The sequence below is a fragment of the Carassius carassius genome, chromosome 5 (genome assembly GCF_963082965.1).
Source record: "Carassius carassius chromosome 5, fCarCar2.1, whole genome shotgun sequence".
In the NCBI taxonomy this organism is placed as follows: domain Eukaryota; kingdom Metazoa; phylum Chordata; class Actinopteri; order Cypriniformes; family Cyprinidae; genus Carassius; species Carassius carassius.
The window spans coordinates 32,577,597-32,596,872 of NC_081759.1; the positions used below are offsets into that span (position 1 = coordinate 32,577,597).

General features: G+C 37.3%; 1 protein-coding gene across 4 annotated transcripts; it reads right to left on the bottom strand.

Moving 5' to 3' along the window:
- Positions 1-1,561: 1,561 nt before the first annotated feature.
- Positions 1,562-18,407, bottom strand: LOC132141318 (ATP-binding cassette sub-family G member 4-like). 4 transcript variants are annotated; one of them, XM_059550726.1, is made up of 17 exons: positions 17,848-18,407; positions 16,295-17,749; positions 15,242-15,773; positions 14,886-15,123; positions 9,070-9,187; positions 8,839-8,971; positions 8,489-8,539; positions 8,207-8,352; positions 7,963-8,086; positions 7,719-7,833; positions 5,314-5,459; positions 5,134-5,232; positions 4,895-5,063; positions 4,590-4,690; positions 4,214-4,372; positions 2,281-2,399; positions 1,562-2,208 (listed from the first exon to the last, which is right to left on the bottom strand). In XM_059550726.1, exons 4-17 carry the CDS (start codon positions 15,112-15,114, stop codon positions 1,983-1,985), a joined length of 1,935 nt encoding a protein of 644 aa, XP_059406709.1. In that variant the 5' UTR covers positions 15,115-15,123; positions 15,242-15,773; positions 16,295-17,749; positions 17,848-18,407; the 3' UTR covers positions 1,562-1,982. The 4 variants fall into 4 exon arrangements, with proteins under 4 accessions (XP_059406709.1, XP_059406711.1, XP_059406708.1 ...); XM_059550728.1 differs by lacking the exon at positions 15,242-15,773 and having other exon boundaries at positions 17,664-17,749; XM_059550725.1 differs by having other exon boundaries at positions 16,295-18,407.
- Positions 18,408-19,276: the final 869 nt, after the last annotated feature.

Sequence of the window (19,276 nt, forward strand, 5' to 3'; positions counted from 1 at the left end):
ATGACCAAAAGATCAACTTTAAAACTGTGTGCAATGTTTCAGCAGACATATTGTTCTAGAAAAAGAGCAATCATACCTTACAGTACTATGTGATAGAACTAAATGCTACTAAATGCACTTTCTGGAGGCCGTCTTCCTACATGGCTCAAAACGGAGTCAGCTTGCCCAGTGGTGAAATTCTAAAACAATACAAAGATGTCTTAAAATAAATCCACTGCAGATTTGTCAGTAATTTAGGGAGTATTTTTTGGATTACAACACATGTACATCATAAATTCCTGTCACAGTGTCTTGTGTTTTGATTTTTTTAAATTCGTCTTGCATTTTCCAGTCACAATACTCCCTTTTCCAGAATTGCATGTCATATTTACGGATATAAAAATAAAATTAATTATAAACAAATGTCCAGAAAAGTTCCAATAAAACAATGTCAAAAAAGTGCATACATGTATTTACAATCTCGATTAAAGCATAACACATTTACTTTTCATTGTGTATATATTCAGATTATTAGTAGTCTTTATTATATAAGGAGACATAACACATAGCAGGACTCAAAAAGATTTCCAGAGTTACACGGAGTCATTTGAAAAGATGTTTGCATTGCATTGCAGTATTAAATAGCCTGGATGCTAGAAGGGAGAAGCAGGGAAGAGAAAGTGTACATACAGGTCCAAACAAGATATTTATCCATGGCATGGCATAAAGTGTTCATCCAGCATCTCTATACAGATATATGATTGTGTCACTTGCAACTAACTGCACATGTCCTGACATCCTCAACAATGCAGATTAAGTGTCCAGGCAACTGTTGCAAAAAGAAGTCAAAAGAAACAGGCCAGCAAGTGGTGTTTGTACAGGAATGGATGTTCGCATAAGATGTTTTATAGGATTAGAGCTGCAAATGATTTTCTGACATTTGATATTTGCTGCTTTTGGCTAAATGCAGTCAGTTCAGTGGTGCTTTGTGATTAGCTGATTGACATATTTTTGGGCACTGTAGGTTAGTTTTTGTACTATACAAGTTAAAGGTTTGATCCCTCCTGATGAAAACGAGAGAGCAAAGGCCCAAAAACTATTGTATGTTTCTCTCACAGGAAACCACAGAGGCATTTGAAAGAGAATTCAAGGTAACAGGACATATTAATACTGACAAAATGCCAAAATGTTTCTCCAGCAAGGTATTCCAGTTCCCCTTAGAAAAAAAAATTATAGGCAGTTCACATCAAGGGCACTTGCTGCAACATTCCTCAAACGGTTAGATTCAGGTTGACATTGATGCTTTGTCCAGAATTGCCTTGGGAGATCATGAAAGTCTTAATATTCAGCAGAAGGTGTTATTCTCCTCAAATTCAGTGGATTGTGGGAAGACAAAAATGGAATTGAAGATACGCTGGTTGGACGAATATTTCTCTTAGTTTGTAATATCCCAAATGCTCCATGCACACTTCTTGCTTCTTCTGCTTGCATGTCCTCAAGTGCCCCAGGCATGCAGTGCACTCTCTCCCAAAAACACATTTTGATGACGTTCTTCAGTCGGAATTAAATACATTAACAGAAAGACAATGTGATGATCCTTTAATATGGTATAAAGACACTCGCATGTTGGCTGTTGGCTAATCCACATGCTATTGGGAGCTGTCATGGGATTGTCATTACAAATACATCCAGTCCTGTCAATAGAGACTCATGCTTCAAAGTTCAGTAATGGGTAAAATGCATTTACAATGTTACTGCATGGAATACATTCAAAAATTTTGATGAAATAAAATAAAAAAATTTATTTTAATTTACTATTATTTACTTAGAAAATTAAAAATATATTTCAAGTAACAAAAACTGAGGATAAATTTTGCATGGCCAAACAATGGCCCTGTAATCAATGTGCATTGGCTTCTGTGTCCATTGCAAAAAGATCATTATGTGCATTTATGAGAGTTTATAATGTGAAATTAAATGCATATCTTATGATGAGTTTGGCCCTAACGTTCTGACTTGACTTTATAACGCAGAACTAGGTAAGTGGCAAGTCTCAGAATTAAGAAGAAGACCCCCAGAACAATAAAATCCACATAGAGCTTAGCATCCTCCACATCCAGGAGCTGCAGCACCTCCTCCGGTTTCTGGAACTTGCACACCAAGCCAGGACAGTCCAGCTCTGAGCGGTTCATGCCATAGATGGAGAGGATCACACCCTCAAAACCATACCTGTACAGGGAAAGATTTTTTTTTATTAGGATTGCCTGCTTTGGATTGTTATTGTCATGGCTCTTGACCTACCTGACATATGACACATAGGAGCTCCATTGAAGGTATTTGGGGATAGTGTCAAAGTTGACAAAGAAGCCAGAGAACAGAAGGACTGGGATGGCAGAGACCGGACCTACGAATGTGGCAACCTGAAATTGCAAAAGACATTGATGTGAGTTAAAGCAGTGGATTTCAATTTAGAGGTTATTTTTGATAATTTGATGGAATTTTACTTAATGTATTTTTAAGGCTGTAAAAATTAGAATATTAATTGTGCTTAATGCAGTAACAATACATTTAAACTGAATGTTATTACAGTCTAATTGTGTTGTCTAAAGGCTGTTTGGAGTTATAAAAATACTCATTAAACCGATTAATTATTTGATTTCCATTTGAAACCCCTGTGCTATATATACAGGTCAGGTACATTTTCATCTTTGAATAATTAAACATTTATAGGGTACAGCAGATTAAACTATACACTTTTTTAACTACAAGCCTTTTATATATATATATATATATATATATTGAGTATGTGAGTAAGATTTATTTTTTATTTTTTAATTCACACTTCTTTCAGCATGGATACTGAAAAATGTATTTCAGTTTTTATTAAAATATTTCACAAAAAATGCAATTCAACAAGAATATATATATATATATATATATATATACAGTACAGACCAAAAGTTTGGAAACATTACTATTTTTAATGTTTTTGAAAGAAGTTTCTTCTGCTCATCAAGCCTGCATTTATTTTATCAAAAATACAGAAAAAAACATTAATATTGTGAAATATTATTACAACTTAAAATAATAGTTTTCTATTTGAATATACTTAAAAAAAAATATATATATTCCTTTGATGCAAAGCTGAATTTTCAGCATCATCACTCCAGCCTTCAGTGTCACATGTAACATCCAGTCTATCACATGATCATTTAGAAATCATTCTAATATTCTGATTTATTATGAGTGTTGGAAACAGTTCTGCTGTCTAATATATTTGATAAATAAAAGGTTAAAAAAAATTGCATTTATTCAAAAAAAAAAAAAAAAAATTCTAATAATATATATTCTAATAATATATTTTCTTTACTATCACTTTTTTATCAATTTAACACATCCTTGCTGAATAAAAGTATTGATTTTATAAAAAAAAAGAAAGAAAAAAATTTACTGACCCCAAATTACTGACCAGTAGTGTATATTGTTATTACAAAATATTTATATTTTAAAAACATAGCTTCTTTTTTTTTTTTTTTTTTTTTTTTTACTTTTTATTCATCAAAGTATCCAAAAAAAGTATCACATGTTCTGAAAAAATATTAAGCACCAGAACTGTTTCCAACTTTGATAAAGAATCATCATATTAGAATGATTTCTAAAGGATCAGGTGATAATGATCCTAAAAATTCAGATTTGCATCACAGAAATAAATGATCATTTAAAGTATAATAAATTTAAAAACAATTATTTTAAATTGTAATAATATATCACAATATTAAATTTTTTTCTGTATTTTTGATCAAATAAATGCAGGCTTGATGAGCAGAAGAAACTTCTTTCAAAAACATTAAAAATAGTAATGTTTCCACACTTTTGGTCTGTACTGTATATATATATATTGTTGGGGGGGATCTACATTGCTGATAAAAAGAAATATATATTGTGCACCAAATCAGCATATCAGAATGAATTCTCAAGGACAATGTTACACTTTAGACTGGAGTAATAAAATAAAAAAATTCAGCTTTGCCATCATAGGAATAAATTACACTCAAAATATTAAAATAGATAACTGTTATTTTAAATTGCAATATTATTTCACAACATTACTATTACAGTATTATTGATCAAATCAATACAGCCTTGGTGAGCATAAGCAATAAAATAAAAAAAAGCATGAAAAATCTTACTGACACCAAACTATTGAATGTTACCACCAGTGTTTGAAGTATACCTGTAGGGAGGTGGATGCAGCTCCAATGAGAAGCCCCAGAGACTGAGCCACTAGGGCAGTGGAGGTGGACAGGGCCATAAAGAGCACATATCTGCCTGCCTCTGGAGGCTGCTCTGTCATCCAGTACACTATACTGCAGTACATTATCGGACAAATTACCTGGCAGAGACAGAGGAGAACTCGTGTTCTGATATTTGGATTCTACCTGGGGCACATGGAATGATTTGAAAAGTGGGACAGTCACAGTAAAGCATTGGCTGACATGTCCCTACTACATTTAGAAATGTTCGTCCCCATATATGCCAACTTTTTAAGTCTTTCCAATCCTCCCTTAGATTTAACATTATAACATGTAAAGACACAGAAACAGAAGTACCTGGAATGGAATGTCAGCCATGGTCTTGGCCAGGTAATATGCCTTTAGACTGTACCAATAATTAAGATGCTCCCTTATAAACACAGACATCTCCAGTGGAACTGCAAGATAAAAACATAATTTCATCAGTGCTTAATTCAATCCACTCCACCGATTCTGTAAAGACCATAAGTCTCAGTCAAGCCAATACAAGCACTTCTAATCCATCACAAAGCAAAAAAGATTTATTAATCACTCATATCAAATCTATTTTCCATACTCATAAAGAATCAAGTACACACAACCAAACACACAGATTGGCTTACATGTCAGGATGGTGGGCATGAGTGCAGCAAACATGAGAAACAGCATGGAGAAGAACAGGAAGCCAGTGTTGTTGAACACTTTACTGGCATCATTCCCAATGTTTAGGTACAGCAGACCAATCAGCACACCAATACACAGGTGTGACATCACCCTTAGGTGGGTTAATACCTGAACACACACATTTCTTTAGCATTTCATATATTAGGCACACCCAATAACAATAGAGGACAATTCTTACCATGTCCCTGCATATAGTGATGAAGGTTCTCTTGAAGAGGATGCAGAACTGTGTGAGAGTACTGGTGGCAAAAGTGTGTTTCTCAATGTAGCCTGAATCCTGTATGAATGCAGAGTTGAGTGGGTCAGAGATTGATAGACAGATGGATTTTGTAGGTGAGAGTTTGTGTCCATTGCTCACATTATAACACTGGGAGGGACATGATGTGGTGGCGTCATTCTTGTCACTGGAATTCTTCTTGCTTCCTCCTGAACATAGGCCTCCCTGAACGGCCTCAAAGAGCACCGGGTTAAGATCACCATACTCTCCTGAGGCGACCTCGATTACTTCCAGCAGAGAGACAAAATAACTCATACACATGCTGAATGATTGACTAATAAACAAGTGGAGCCAAAAATAATAAAGAAATCTTTGAAAGCCCTGAGAGGATACAATATACTAATATTACATTATAATCAGTGAATCAATCAATAACAATTATGAATAAAACTAAATTGGAAGACTGTACTCTTCAAAAGTTTGGGTTGGTATGATTTCTACATATTTCTGACAGAAATCTCTTATGCCCAACAAGGCCGCATTTATGTGATCAAAATACAGTAAAAACAATAATGTTCTGAAATACCTGCCGGAGCCCACCAGAATTGGGGTTGGGGGCATCTGGCTATATAAGCAGGCATTTCGCCATAGGATCTCAGATCAATTCTCCTACAATGACAATGATCTTCCCCTCACCGTTGACATGCCTCGCTGCAGACAAGAAGCTGATTTGCCTATTCTAAACTAAAAAAAAATTGTAAAGAGCAAGAGGCATTGTTGCAAATGCGGTGCTGTCATTGCAGCTCATGCAGGACTTTTCCTGTCTGGGAAAGTCCTAAGCAGAAGCCGCTCTGATCGATATGGATTGTTCACATTGGGTGAACATGAGTCTCGACTCTCTGCGTGCTTGGATATCTTTCATTTCAGAGAGTGACTCTGCCCCTTGCGCTCTCCCGTATTCTTCCTCCCATGGACCTGTGAGGAAAAAACAGTGGGACAGAGGGACTCAGGGCACAATCAGGCCCCTCGTCAGTGAGCCTCACCATTCTTTTTGGAAGTCCATGATGAGCTTATGAAATCATGGCACACTCCCTTCTTGGCTTCCTATTCAGCTGCACTCTTCTCAGTCGACAGTGCTGAAGAAAATGAAAGAGCTATTAAAAGCTGCCCCCTCTGGATGAGCCAGTGGCCATACACCTCTTTTTGCCCAATGCCATCGGATGGAAAGAGAAGGTCGCTCACCCCTCCAAGCAGTGCAGGACAATCTCTGAACTCTCACTGCCTTATTTATTTTTCAAAGAGCGATGATGCATTGGCCTATGACTGGCTCAACCTCCTCCTATAGACCTTTCCTCCGATCGCTCTGATCCCTCAGGTAATCAGGCGAATCAGGGAACACAACACCTTCCCCTGAAGCAGGGCCTTCTCTCTCAGGCGAACAGGAAGATTTGGCAGCCCCAGCCTGAGCTGTGGGCTCTGCACCTCTGGGCTCTTGATGGGAATCAGCAGATCTTCCCAAAAGTGTCCTGAATACTATATCATAGGCTACAGCCCTGTTCATGAGACACCTCTATGACCCTAAATGGTTAGTCTTCTCCGCCTGGTGCACATGTTAAAAAGCACATGTTATTATTCTCTGTGCTTCCTTCTTCGGTGTTGGAACAAGAGCTTAACCTTCTCTGCCCTGTTAGGGCACTGAAAATTTATATTGAGCATTCCGCCCTATTCAGGCAGTCAGAACAACTCTTTTTATGCTTTGGCACCCTCACCAAAGGGTATCCAGTCACAAAGCAGAGAATTTTTCGATGGTTAGCTGAGATGATATCTCTGATGTATATAAACATTTGTTATGTGAAAAGTCGTGGTCTAATGGTTATAGACTTGTAACCCAAAGGTTGTGGGTTCGAGTCACAGGACCAGCAGGAATTGTCAGTGGGGGGAGTGAAAAACCAGCGCTCTCTCCCACCCTCAATACCACGACTGAGGTGAGACCCTTGATAAAGCCACTGAATCCCCCAACTGCTCCCTAAGCAGTGCAGCAATATGGCTCCCCACTGTTCTGGGTTTGTGTACACGGTGTATGTCTGTGCACTTGGATGGCTTAGTACAAATTCAGAGTATGGGTCACCATACTTTGCCTCACTTCACTTCATTGAATTTTATTTCAATTATTACAATTTTGCACTTTCTGCAAGGGGTATGGAAACTTATAAGCACAACTGTATATATATATATATATATATATATATATAAAAGGGTTAACAAATGAATGTAGAATGATTTTAACATGAGGGGGAAGAGAAATCATACATTTAACATAAACATATCGAACATATTCTACAGTGTGTAACTGTATGCTTACACATACATATCAATACATATACACAAATATAAATAAACACACGTGTATATACATATGCATATATACACACATGCACACATATTTGTACATACATCCACATTCATATGTACCATGCCCCCAGTGTGTGTGTGTATATATATATATATATATATATATATATATATAGTATATACAGTCAACCTACTAAAGTCTGCAGGATTGTGGTACGTAGGACAGTGGAGTCCAAGGTTTTTCAGGTAGGGAATAAGGTACGGTACTGTTCCTTTATATATACACTGACCTTGACTCAGGATATAAAGCTACAAAGAAGAACAGACCAACTATTAAACAAGAACATAAACACATTAACATCCTCACACACTTAATATGTCCTTCAACCCAGAAATACATTTTCACAATACAGTATCATTTTAAAATACAGCAGTTACCTTGTCAAACATTTCAAATAGTTTAGCACTTGGCTGGTGGATGGTACAGATGATGGTTCTACCTCCTTGAGCCAGAGATTTCATTAAGGACACTACCTGGAAACAGGATGCACTGTCTAGGCCACTAACACACAGAGACAAACACACATGCACGTTTAGTGATATTAAACGAAAATGTTTTGCAAAGGAGCAATATTACTGCAAACATCAAATTTTGAAAGGATTATGGTTAATTAATGGTTACCTGGTGGGTTCATCAAAAAACATGACAGGTGGGTTATTGACCAGCTCCTGAGCAATAGCCAACCGTTTACACTGGCCACCAGACAGAGAAATGGTGCGAGTGTGAGCGCACTCCTGCAGTCCTAATGCTGTGAGGATCTCATTCACCTGTCACACATTATATCATTATTTGGCTGAAAAACGCATAAATACATTTTCCCCGTATAACAACAGTTTTTAAAATTTCCTATCAGAAAAAATATTTTCTGCACATGCAGTAAAGTAATACTTAAAAAAAACTTACCAGTTCTTTTTTCACTTCCATGGTTTCGTTAAGTTTAAGGTTAGCTGAAACCTAAACAAAAATGAAAGGTTACGGTAAATAAGGGACATTGTAAAATCAACTAGTCATTTTCATAAAAAATGTCACCCTGGAGGAGATTAGGTTGTGATAATGACCAAATGAGTGTCCATAAAATATTGATTTGAGTTGAAGTTACAGAATTATCTGAGAGAAGGAGAGTTTAGTGATTATTTAACAAATGTTTGTCCACAGATGGCAGCGACTGACCAATCAGAATCAAGTATAGAGCGCTGCCAACTGATCATTAACATATGATAGAAAACTTCTCGTGTTAACACGCAGACACATACCATCATTGCCTCTCGTGTAGTTAGATGTGGCAGTAGCATGTCATCTTGCATGATGTAACACGACATTTTTCTGAAGGTGCGGAGGTCACGGGGTCGCCCGTTTACCAGGATTTGACCTTTCATGCCTGTCTCTCTGCCGAAAGAAAGGAGGCGGGACAGATAAATTGATGAGTATAAAAAGAAAGGCAAATTCTGGAACATTTCTTTATTTATGCATACATGCACGCTTACCTGTAGCCGGCAAGAATGTTCATGAGAGTGGACTTGCCGGCCCCCGAGGGTCCCATGATTCCGATGAGCTCCCGACTGCAGAATTTTCCAGAAAGACATTTCAGGAGGGCCTTAAATCCTGCACACATTATTTTGGGTACATCATGTTCATTAGAGTTAGAGCTACCAGCTGCCAAATTAGATGCATGACAGAGTTAGCTGGCATCATACTCGTATAGGCTTGATAAAACACTGCAGTATAATGATAAACATATAATTCTAACATAACATTTGAGCTATTTGATGGAACTCCAATGAAGTACTTTGCACTCAAAGAACTTTTATTATGCAGTCTAGAAAAATAGTAACCCTCAAGTTATGTCCCATAAAATTATTTAAACAACACAATAAAATAATTACAAGTTAAACCATCATCCAACTGTGCTGCTAATTATAACTATTTACATTGGGGGAAAAATGGCATTGATTCATTTCATGTCAAAACCATAATGTGTTATCATATAATAATGAATCATGCAATTACTTACACCAATAACCAGATCAAACACCGCAGAGTAAAAAACATCAATGAATGGAATTTATCTTTTGTAGTACAGTATAATACACTAAAATTGTTACTTGATGTAGGTAACAAAAGAATAAGTAAATATAAATAAATACATTAATAAATATATCTTAAATATTATTTACTTTGAAATACATTAAAATAGAAAACAGTTATTTTTAAACTGTAAACATATTTCTTATTATTTAAGAAAGGCAGCTTTTGTGACCATAAGAGACTCCTTTAAAAAAATCTTACTGACCCCAAATTTTACCTGATATTTAAATGTTACTGCTGAAGTTTTATGTAGCTTTAACCTTTTCAGCTTTACTTGAATTCAACTTAATACTGTATTTATGTTCAATTAGTAGTTTTATTTTTATTTGAAAAAAATCCAGCACATTAAAAAATAAATAAATAGTTTGAGATTAAACAGGAGCCATTACAGTAAATGCCCAGACCCTCACAGGACTACAAATGTCCATGAAGATCCCTAGTATATATTATATGTGTTGTCTTCCAAATTATCTGCATCAATATATTTCAGTCACATCCTCGAGTCATTAGTGAAGTGCTCCAATTGCTCTCTATCTTCCTCCTTGCATTTTTCCATCCTTTTTTCTATGTTTGCATCATGGAAGAAATTATGCAAAAGTAAAAAGAAAGTATTGAAAAAAAGAAAACAAAAGCGAATGACAGGGCCAACACCCCACATCGCCCTATAATTTCCTGTACGCATCTCTGCATATCAATGATCTGTGGCATGCATGAGTATTAAATGCCGATAACCCATCCACAAATTATATGCCCTGCATCCTGTAACTAATAATTCTTCTTTAGATTTTGCTACATGTGTGCATGCTACATGACAATGTGTAACCTGAGCATCAATCTACTCATGCATTCACCCTCTTCTCCATCTAAGGCATTGGTTACTACATCCCTATTCCTACCCAATACCTAAACTTAACAACTACCTTACTATCTATTAATAAGCAGCAAATTAGGAGTTTATCGAGGCAAAAGTCGTAGTTAATGGTTTGTTAAAAGCGAGAATTGGATCTTAAAATAAAGTGGAACCAACATTTTTTAAAACATACAATTCTACATGGAGCAGGTAACTATGGAGCCTCACACATGATGTGCAGAAAAAAATATCTTGTTTTTTATTTCTCCACACATCATGTGTGGGCCTCCTTAAATTGACCTAAAACCTACAAAAAATTACTCATATGGAAATTACTCATATGGTTAATCCGCTTGTGTGAGAATAATTGAGACAATTGTCCAAGTAAAATAAAATGCATGACAAATACTCACTTTTAAATATGAATAATTTGCTCTGATTTTGCGAAAGATGTAACATTGATATATAAACTGCAGGCTTTGAGTGCCAATAACTGAGACACTGAATCAACTGAACATGATAGAATATGATAGAATTCTTCTATATAATTTACACCCTCAAGCAAACGTACAAAATCACATATTCTGCATTAGAACAAACAAGTAAAAAGTCTGAAGGTGGTATATGTTTAAAATAGATGCATTGATCTCAAACTGAATAAAATATCTTGTGGGCTACAAGAATGTCTTTGGGTTATTAGCTGCTAAAGTACAAGGACAGTCTCTCTGGAGATCCATGAGATCAGTGTTGAAAAGCACAATAGTCACAGAGCAGATTGTTAGCAGCCCTGTGCATTACCCGTAACTCTAACTTTACCACTCTAACTCTACCACTGAGCTTTTTGCATATGCACTGGTATTGCATAACATCTGTGCAAGCCATATATGCTACTCCCCACAGGTTCAGAACAAGGCAACCATCCAAAATGCAGAATATTTATGACTCGACAGGTTTCAAAAGCAGTAAGAGAGGAGGAACAGAACAAGGGATAAGAAATTGCAGGAAGATAGGGCAGATAAAATATGACAGGTGACAGGCATCCAGAGGGAGAGACAAAGTGGAGAAAGAGGGGCCAAATGTTATACAGAAAATCAACAACAACAGAGACGGATCAATACAGATGAGAGGCTGGGAGAGGGAAAACAGAGACGAAGAGGCACTATGACATCTAAGGAGGAGGGTTAAATGGCAGGAAAGCCACACACAGCTTATATTCATCCATCAAAAACAAAACCATCAGCCTGAACATAACTTAAGCTATCTGCTCTGCTTGTACTCACATACATTATCATGCAGAGCTTAGAGCATTACTTAAAGAGGAACAATACGTCCTTTACAATGAAATCTCCTACATGCCTAGACTGCACAGCAATGAAATGTAGCAAAACAAAATAGTAACTATGGATCATCAATTAGATCTAGCATTCAAGTAAATGCATTTCAGTTCATATAAATATCAATGCCAGTTCAAGCTGGTTTATACTGGTCTCAGATTGAAATCATCCATGTATAACTGCTAATACATAAATTGCACATGAAAAAGCTTGTTTCTTAAAAAATTGAAAAGCAAAGGGACTGTATGATGAAGTATGAGGTAATGATAAAAGAATGGCATACTAATATATGAAGTGCTAACTCACAGCGTAATGAGGTACACCATTTAAACATAAGGAGCATATACAATTCTCAGGAGAGAGATCTCCACTGCATGATTCGCCTTCTTCCATTTAGTAAGGGCACATGTGTGCACCTGCAAGACTTTATAATACATCTGTCTTGTGTGTGCTTGGTTTGTGCCACGTGTGTGCATATGTGGGTATGTGTTGGTGGAGCTCAGCATGCTGGAGGATATGAAGCTATAGGAACTGCTGTGCATGCAATAGTCATCATTCACCAGCATTAACACAGCACTGCACCAGCTTTTCCATGCTGCTTACTGGATAAAATACATGGAGCAGAAAGAGAAAGAGAAAGACAGGAGAAGACAAAGACGTTGCAAGATTTCTCTGGTATGCACTGAAGTTCCATGAGCTGGTAAAATAGGTAGCAATAATAATTCTATAGATAAACAATAAGTACTGTGAAAATAATTTAAAGATAATTTGAATAACTTCCATGAGCCTATTTCCAGACCATTGAGCATTTAAACACAAAACATTTCTCCTGCAATCATAAACTGCTCCTCAACTTGTCCTTAGCTATGTTAAAATTCTGCATAGTTCTCAATGTAGCTCCCCAAGGTGTGTCAATCAAGCATTTGTATGACATTAATGGATATTCTATTGCTGATAGCCAGTTCTCTCTCTTATCTTATCTTGTGTGATACATAGAAAAACCTATCTAGTCTTATACGGCAATCAAATACCAGCCTATGCTGCAGTGCAAAAACCCCATGTACCATGAATCACTGAAGCCAGAGGGGAAAAAGAGTGTCCTTATCAATAAAGTGTGTTTTAGCATATGTGTGTGGGCTGATTTCATCCTGGGCAGGTTTAGATAGGCTAGGCAGCAGACAGCTGAGCGGCATGCTGTCTGGGGAAGTGAATTATTTACTATATCTTAAGTCTGCTGAGGACAGCACTCTACAGTCCAGGACACAGGATGGAGTGTGTGAGGTTCTAATAGTATTACTCCCGAGTATATGTGTGTTTGTGTGTAGTGAGTTTGGAGTGCTAAGAAATTACATATAGCTATCTGGTCGATATTGCAAAATAAACCCTTGGCAGGGTTATTATGACACTGATGCGCCAACTCACCAAGCAAACAAAAAAAGAGGGTATAAAATATTAATCTGAGTTTCAATTATTTTATAACCTTACCTGTAAATTATATAAACGCTTCCTCTTGTCCAGTACAATCCACAAACTAGCAACTAGATGAACAGTGTAACGATATTACAATAAACTCCTTAAAGGCATACTTCACCCAAAAATGAAAATTCTGTCATTATTACTGTAATGAATTAAAACCTTCGTAATCATCCGGAAGAAGGAGGCGGGAACCGGCGGACAATCAAATAACATTTTAATTACAAAAATAAACACAAAACAGCGCACCAGCCCCTCACGGACGACTGGTGCGCTCAAATAAAAACCAAAACACAACTAAAAGCCCAGGCCTGGTCCTCTCTCGTCCTTCACTGTCGTCGCTCCAGTTTTATATCCTTCCATATCCTACGTGGGACTCGAGACCGGCGGTGGGTCGCAGGTGTCACTGATTTGCCCGATCATTGCCGGCCTCACTCCTTGTTCCCACGTCCCTCGGCCCCGCCCCACTCACCACAATTACTCACCCTCATGTCATTGCAAACCCATAAGACCTTCGCTCATCTTCAGAAAACAAATGAAGATTTTTTGATAAAATCTGAAAGCTTTCTGATCCTGCATAGACAGCCACGCAAATGACATGTTTAAAAGTAGTAAGGATATCATTAAAATATTCCATGTGACATCAGTTGTTCATAATAATGCTATAATGCTAAAATCTGTAATGCTATGAAGCTACAAGAAAACTTGTTTGAGTACAAAGAAAACAGAAATAATGTTTTTTTCCAACAATGCATCGTGGTACTCTCGTTTTCTTTGTGCATAAAAAGTATTATCGTAGCTTCATAACATTATGACTGAATCACTGATTTTGGTTTAATGATGTCCCTACTATCCTTCTGGGCCTTCCATGTGTCAGTTGCACTGCTGTCTAAGGTCAGAAAGCTCACAGATTTCATCAAAAATTGAGGATGAGTAATTAATGACAGAATTTTTGGGTGAACTAGGTCATTTTACAATTGCAGTTGAGATACAGCTGAGATAACTGAGATAGCAAAGTAGCATTTGTATGAAACAAAAATGTGCAAATCCACAGTGTGAAAGTAGCATGGTTTTATTACCCGGATGAGCTGGCATTGCCATGGACCAATCAGCCAATCAGATTTAAGTATCCCAGAGAGCCGTGAATATATTTATTTAAAAGTATCTTGATATCTGACATTATAAATGTTTAGCAACAGACAACCACATAAATAAGTTGTCAGAACAGTATTTTATGTTTGATTTCTTGCAGAATTTTAGCTCCGTTTTATTTTATTTTTTTGTAGTTTATCATCTCTGGAAAGGGTTGGAAGTGATAAATACAGTAAATCACTGGATCACTTTTGCACTTAAAGCCAGTACAAGGAAATTATTTGTCAATACTGATTTCCAACTCAATAGAAATCTCATATTGTATTAAACTGAATAAGTTACGACTTGGCAAAGATAAAAAATTATATCAATTCTACAATCACTTACTTTCAGCTATGCTTCCAAGTTTAAGCTTCACTTTACTGTAATCATCACATAAGCTTCATCATGAGGATTCATGTATTACCTCTCCTCCTCCAACAGGGGCCCTCACAGATGGTGTAGGAGAGCTCTGTAAACTCCAAGTCCACTGCTGAACGTTGAGGCAGGTGAGAAAACCTCTGTGCCTCTGTGATATGGTTCTCCACCTTCTTCAGGTGGGTCAGCATGGCAGCATCTGGAGGAGCTCCTCCCGCGTGCTTGGTCTCCTCCATGGGAATGGAAACAGACCCCGGCTCTAAGGACTTCGCAGCCATACCAAGAGCCTGGGAGATGTGGGAGGATTCAGTGAAAGAAAATGAGAAAATTGTTATGATTTGTAATAATGGCACATTTGTACAGAATAATAAGAATAAAAACTAAACTATCTGCAATCAAATCTACCTAAAATGCAATCTGTTCACACATATACTTGCAGGGGAGAATATATATTTGATGAGTGGTGTGTAATTTCCCGCTTTGAGTTTGTGATACACATGTAAGGTTGAGCTGGAGCTCAGAGAAAAGGAGGAAAAGAAAGGTAGCTAAATTATTCTGCCTCTTGAATGGAAACATTCAGGGTGGTCATCATTCTGTATGAACATTCACTCATTCTTCTCACCACATTACATTCTGTTTTAATGAAGCGTTTTAAATTAGGCCAGTTGAATGGCATAAGGACACTAACAATATTACCCCCAGACCATCTAGAAAGATGTTATTTTGAGCGTACAATCAGTGACAGAGAAAGCATCTGCTCAGACATAATAGTTATGCACTTGGAGACAGTTTCAGATAGTGGTGGAGTAATTACTCTTGAAGCCTATGAAATTTGATGCCAGGGTTTGAAGCTTTGATGGAAAACTTTTTTCACTTTTCTGGGGGAAGCTCTCAACATTTCAACTGGAATGCAAAGCTTTCCTGAGTACAATATGTCCTTTTTTTTATTTAGATAATCTTATGATTCTTATAGAATTATCCTCCAATTTAGATTTAGTTGGATTCTCACATTTTCCTGCTGGATGTGGGAAGGCTGAGGTTGTAATTCCAGAAATTCTGTGAGGAGTAAGGATCCGATTACAACCTGACAACAGTATAGTTCTGATTCACATGAACTTTCTAAATGACATAGAATACGAAAATACCACACACACACACACACACACACACACACACACACAGTGTACACAAATATAATAAAATTATATCTTTAAAGAATCAGTTTATCAAGATCTTTTAATAGCCTAAATAAACTATAAATAACCTTTTTGTGCAATGGAAAGGTATAGAGGTTCTTCATAGAAACAAAGATGCCAATAAAGAATCTGCAACAGAGTGCAACAGTAATTTTATAAGTCTACATCATACAAGAATTGCATTACACAAAATGCAGAACACAAATGCATTTCTGCAAGAATAATAGTTAATAATTTAAAATCACCACTCAGATTCAATGACAGATACTGGAAAACATTGCACCGAGCAACAGAGGTACTAACAGCACTGACAGCAATGCTGTCATAAAAGTTATTGTATTTCACGTCAATGAGAATGCACTTAGGCTGCAGAAGCTTCTAAACCAGTTCGGGTGCTGTGCTTGATAGAACCCTGCCTTTCTAAAAAAACAATGTTTTCACTGTTGCCAGCTAGCCATTTATAAGGTTAAAGCGCTTGTATGTCAGTATGGTATATTCCATTAAGTATTTCTCAGTTTATTGTCCATTATGATTCAAGGCACAACAGTACACCAATATAGTGGACCAAAAATTCATTGAATCAATCATACTGGGTGATCATTTTGATTGATGGACCTGCACTTAATCCTCAGTGGCCCCATTCATATTCAAGTGATTCATCTTCAAGACAGCTGTCCTGAAAACTGTATTTACAAATATTTAAGCTAGACTGCTGGTCTTAACTGGTTTAAGATGGTCTCCTACTTTGGCCAAACTGCTCAAGTACCCAAAGCACCTCTTAAACCAGACAACGGTATGACCAGGTTGGGATTTATACATTTCTATAAAGGGATATAGAACTACAAGATTGAGGCATGTTACTGATTAAGATAAATTATACTGCTCTCTTGACCACAGGTAATGAAACACTTGTCTTTTCTGATCAGTCTAAGAAAGGCTATGTTTTCTGAGCAGTGGATTTCCATCCTAGTTCTAATATACCTCAAGGACACATTTGTAATGTCTCCCTCATCTGACACACCCAATGTAGGTATCAGAGCCTCTGCTAATAATGAGCTGATGATATCAAGCAGTTGTGTTAAATGAGAAAAATATACAAAAAACTGCAACATTGAGGGTTTAGAACCAGTAATGAAAACCCTTTAAAACCCAGTCTGGCTGCTCTATGATCTGTCAGAGAAAGGTCATAGTATCCCTTCACTTACTCCACTTCCCAGCACAGATATTAGACAGAATACACAATGGGCACTTATGAGGCAACAATATTTTCATAAATACAGAATAGAGATTGAAGATGAAAATGTAACCTTTCACATTCATCACCGGTGCGTTATACCTTGTTATTTTATGTTTAGAATACATGCCCTGTCAATTACATCACAAGCATGCAAACCACAAGCTAGTGTGTTTATACTGGATACTAATATATCTGCACCCAGACTCAGGATGACATGACACCTACTTTTTTTTTTCTTTTTGACGCGTCGAGTCTCTCTGGCTTTGTGTTTCCTTATAAAAATATCCAATTCATTACTTTGAGCTCAAGAGCATGATATGTACACATACAGTGTTCTGCAACAGGAGTCCAGCTGAGAAAAAAGATGCTCCGTTACACGCCCGATCCCGCTCACCGGTGACGGAGAGGATGCTCTTCTCCTTCAGAAAGCCGCTACACCTCACATTCATAGCGTCCCTTTGAAAGATACTATGACGATTCCTATCCAATACAAACATAACAGTTGTGCATAATTAAAAATATGCAGCATCCGTGTTAAACCAGAAGTTTCATTTCGGACAGCTGACGGAAGGGCAAACCGTGAGTCGATCACTGCGCGTTAACAGTCATCCAGTAGGCGCATGGAGCCGTGTTGAGAGGAGCTGTGCTCATCCTGCCGGTCCTCCGGATGCTGCACCGCAGTGTGAAACAGAGGACCCCTTGCACGCCCGGCGATCTGTGGCACTGGGCGTAACTGCTCTTGTCCGAGATAAAAAGCCCGTTTTACACTGGAGGTCGATTAAAGTAGTTGCGATATATTGAACGTGATGCTTTGCTTGTGTTTAAGGGTTAGCCTACATGTAAAAAAAATAATAATAATAACAGCAAGATTCTGCGCTGTAAATTGTTTGGGGGATACATTTGTGGTTAATTCTTGCAACTGTGGTTGCAATAACTAATATAGCCAACAAATAAGAATTGCAAATCAGCGTTGGTCACATAAACACACAAGAGACTAAAATAATGACATAAACAATAAACACCATAAAACACTTAAAAGTATCTACACAACTGACAACAAAAACAAAAGAAAAAGAGAATAAGCCTTTCCTAAATAAAACGTAGTCTAAATGTTGTGGTTCGCGCAAGAAGTTTTGGGAATGCCCATTTCCCGCCAAAAATAAGATTTATAAATTCAATTACTGATTAATCAATTACTGTGTTTGGTTTATTTGTGATGGTGGACGCGCAAGGCTTACTGGGTTGTGTGTTGTTTCCATTATATTACAAAGCCCTCTGCAGGAAGTGAGGGCAGGGCTGGCCTGATGCCATGTTATGGTCACGGGACAGGTGGAGATCTCAGGTTTCCCATGATCCAAGAGAAAATTCAACCAGGTGCAACAGTGTCTTTAATTGCCTGCTCGGAGATCTCCGTATTCTGTATGTCCATATATAGATATCAGAATTTTTCGTGCAGGTCAAATAGCAAACCTTTTCTGATAATAGTCTGTTTTCAAAAGGATCAAAGCGTATGTTAAAACTAAATTTAGAACCCATTTCCTGTGAGACTGCTTTGGAGGGAAGCAAAGAAACGGGTGGGGATGGAGATAACGGAGACAAAAAACTTAAACAAAGGGAAATTACAGCCTACCCAGCAGGACGGGAAACTCGAGTGCGCGGTCTCTTTAAAGGCGGCACCTGCGCATCGGCTGCTGCTGATGCTGCAGTGCTCGGGTTATTTTCGGTGAAACCAACGGGGTAACTCGCGTTCAAACGACGCCCTACATCATCTATGGCGAGTACACATACTGTTGTGATAACCTCAATATCATATTCACTTTTTCTACGTTAGACTAATCTGGTGTTGGGAATGGAGAGGGAAATGTACCCTAATACTTCCCTTGCAGCATGTGTGATTGCTTTGAATAATCTTTTCAATAGTTTTTTTTTCTTTTTGTTTTTTGTTTTTGATTAAAGGAATAATACAGCTTAATGTAGAAGACATACAGATAACCCACAAATTCTAAA

Bases quoted from the DNA above. Each gene is read 5' to 3' on its own strand.
- LOC132141318 (XM_059550728.1), bottom strand. From the start codon at position 15,114: ATGGCTGCGAAGTCCTTAGAGCCGGGGTCTGTTTCCATTCCCATGGAG. The intron at 7,834-7,962 runs GTAACTGCTGTA...TCTTCTTTGTAG, and splicing joins TATTTGAAATGTTTGACAAG to CTTTATATCCTGAGTCAAGG. The intron at 2,209-2,280 runs GTAGGTCAAGAG...TTCCCTGTACAG, and splicing joins TCCTATGTGTCATATGTCAG to GTATGGTTTTGAGGGTGTGA.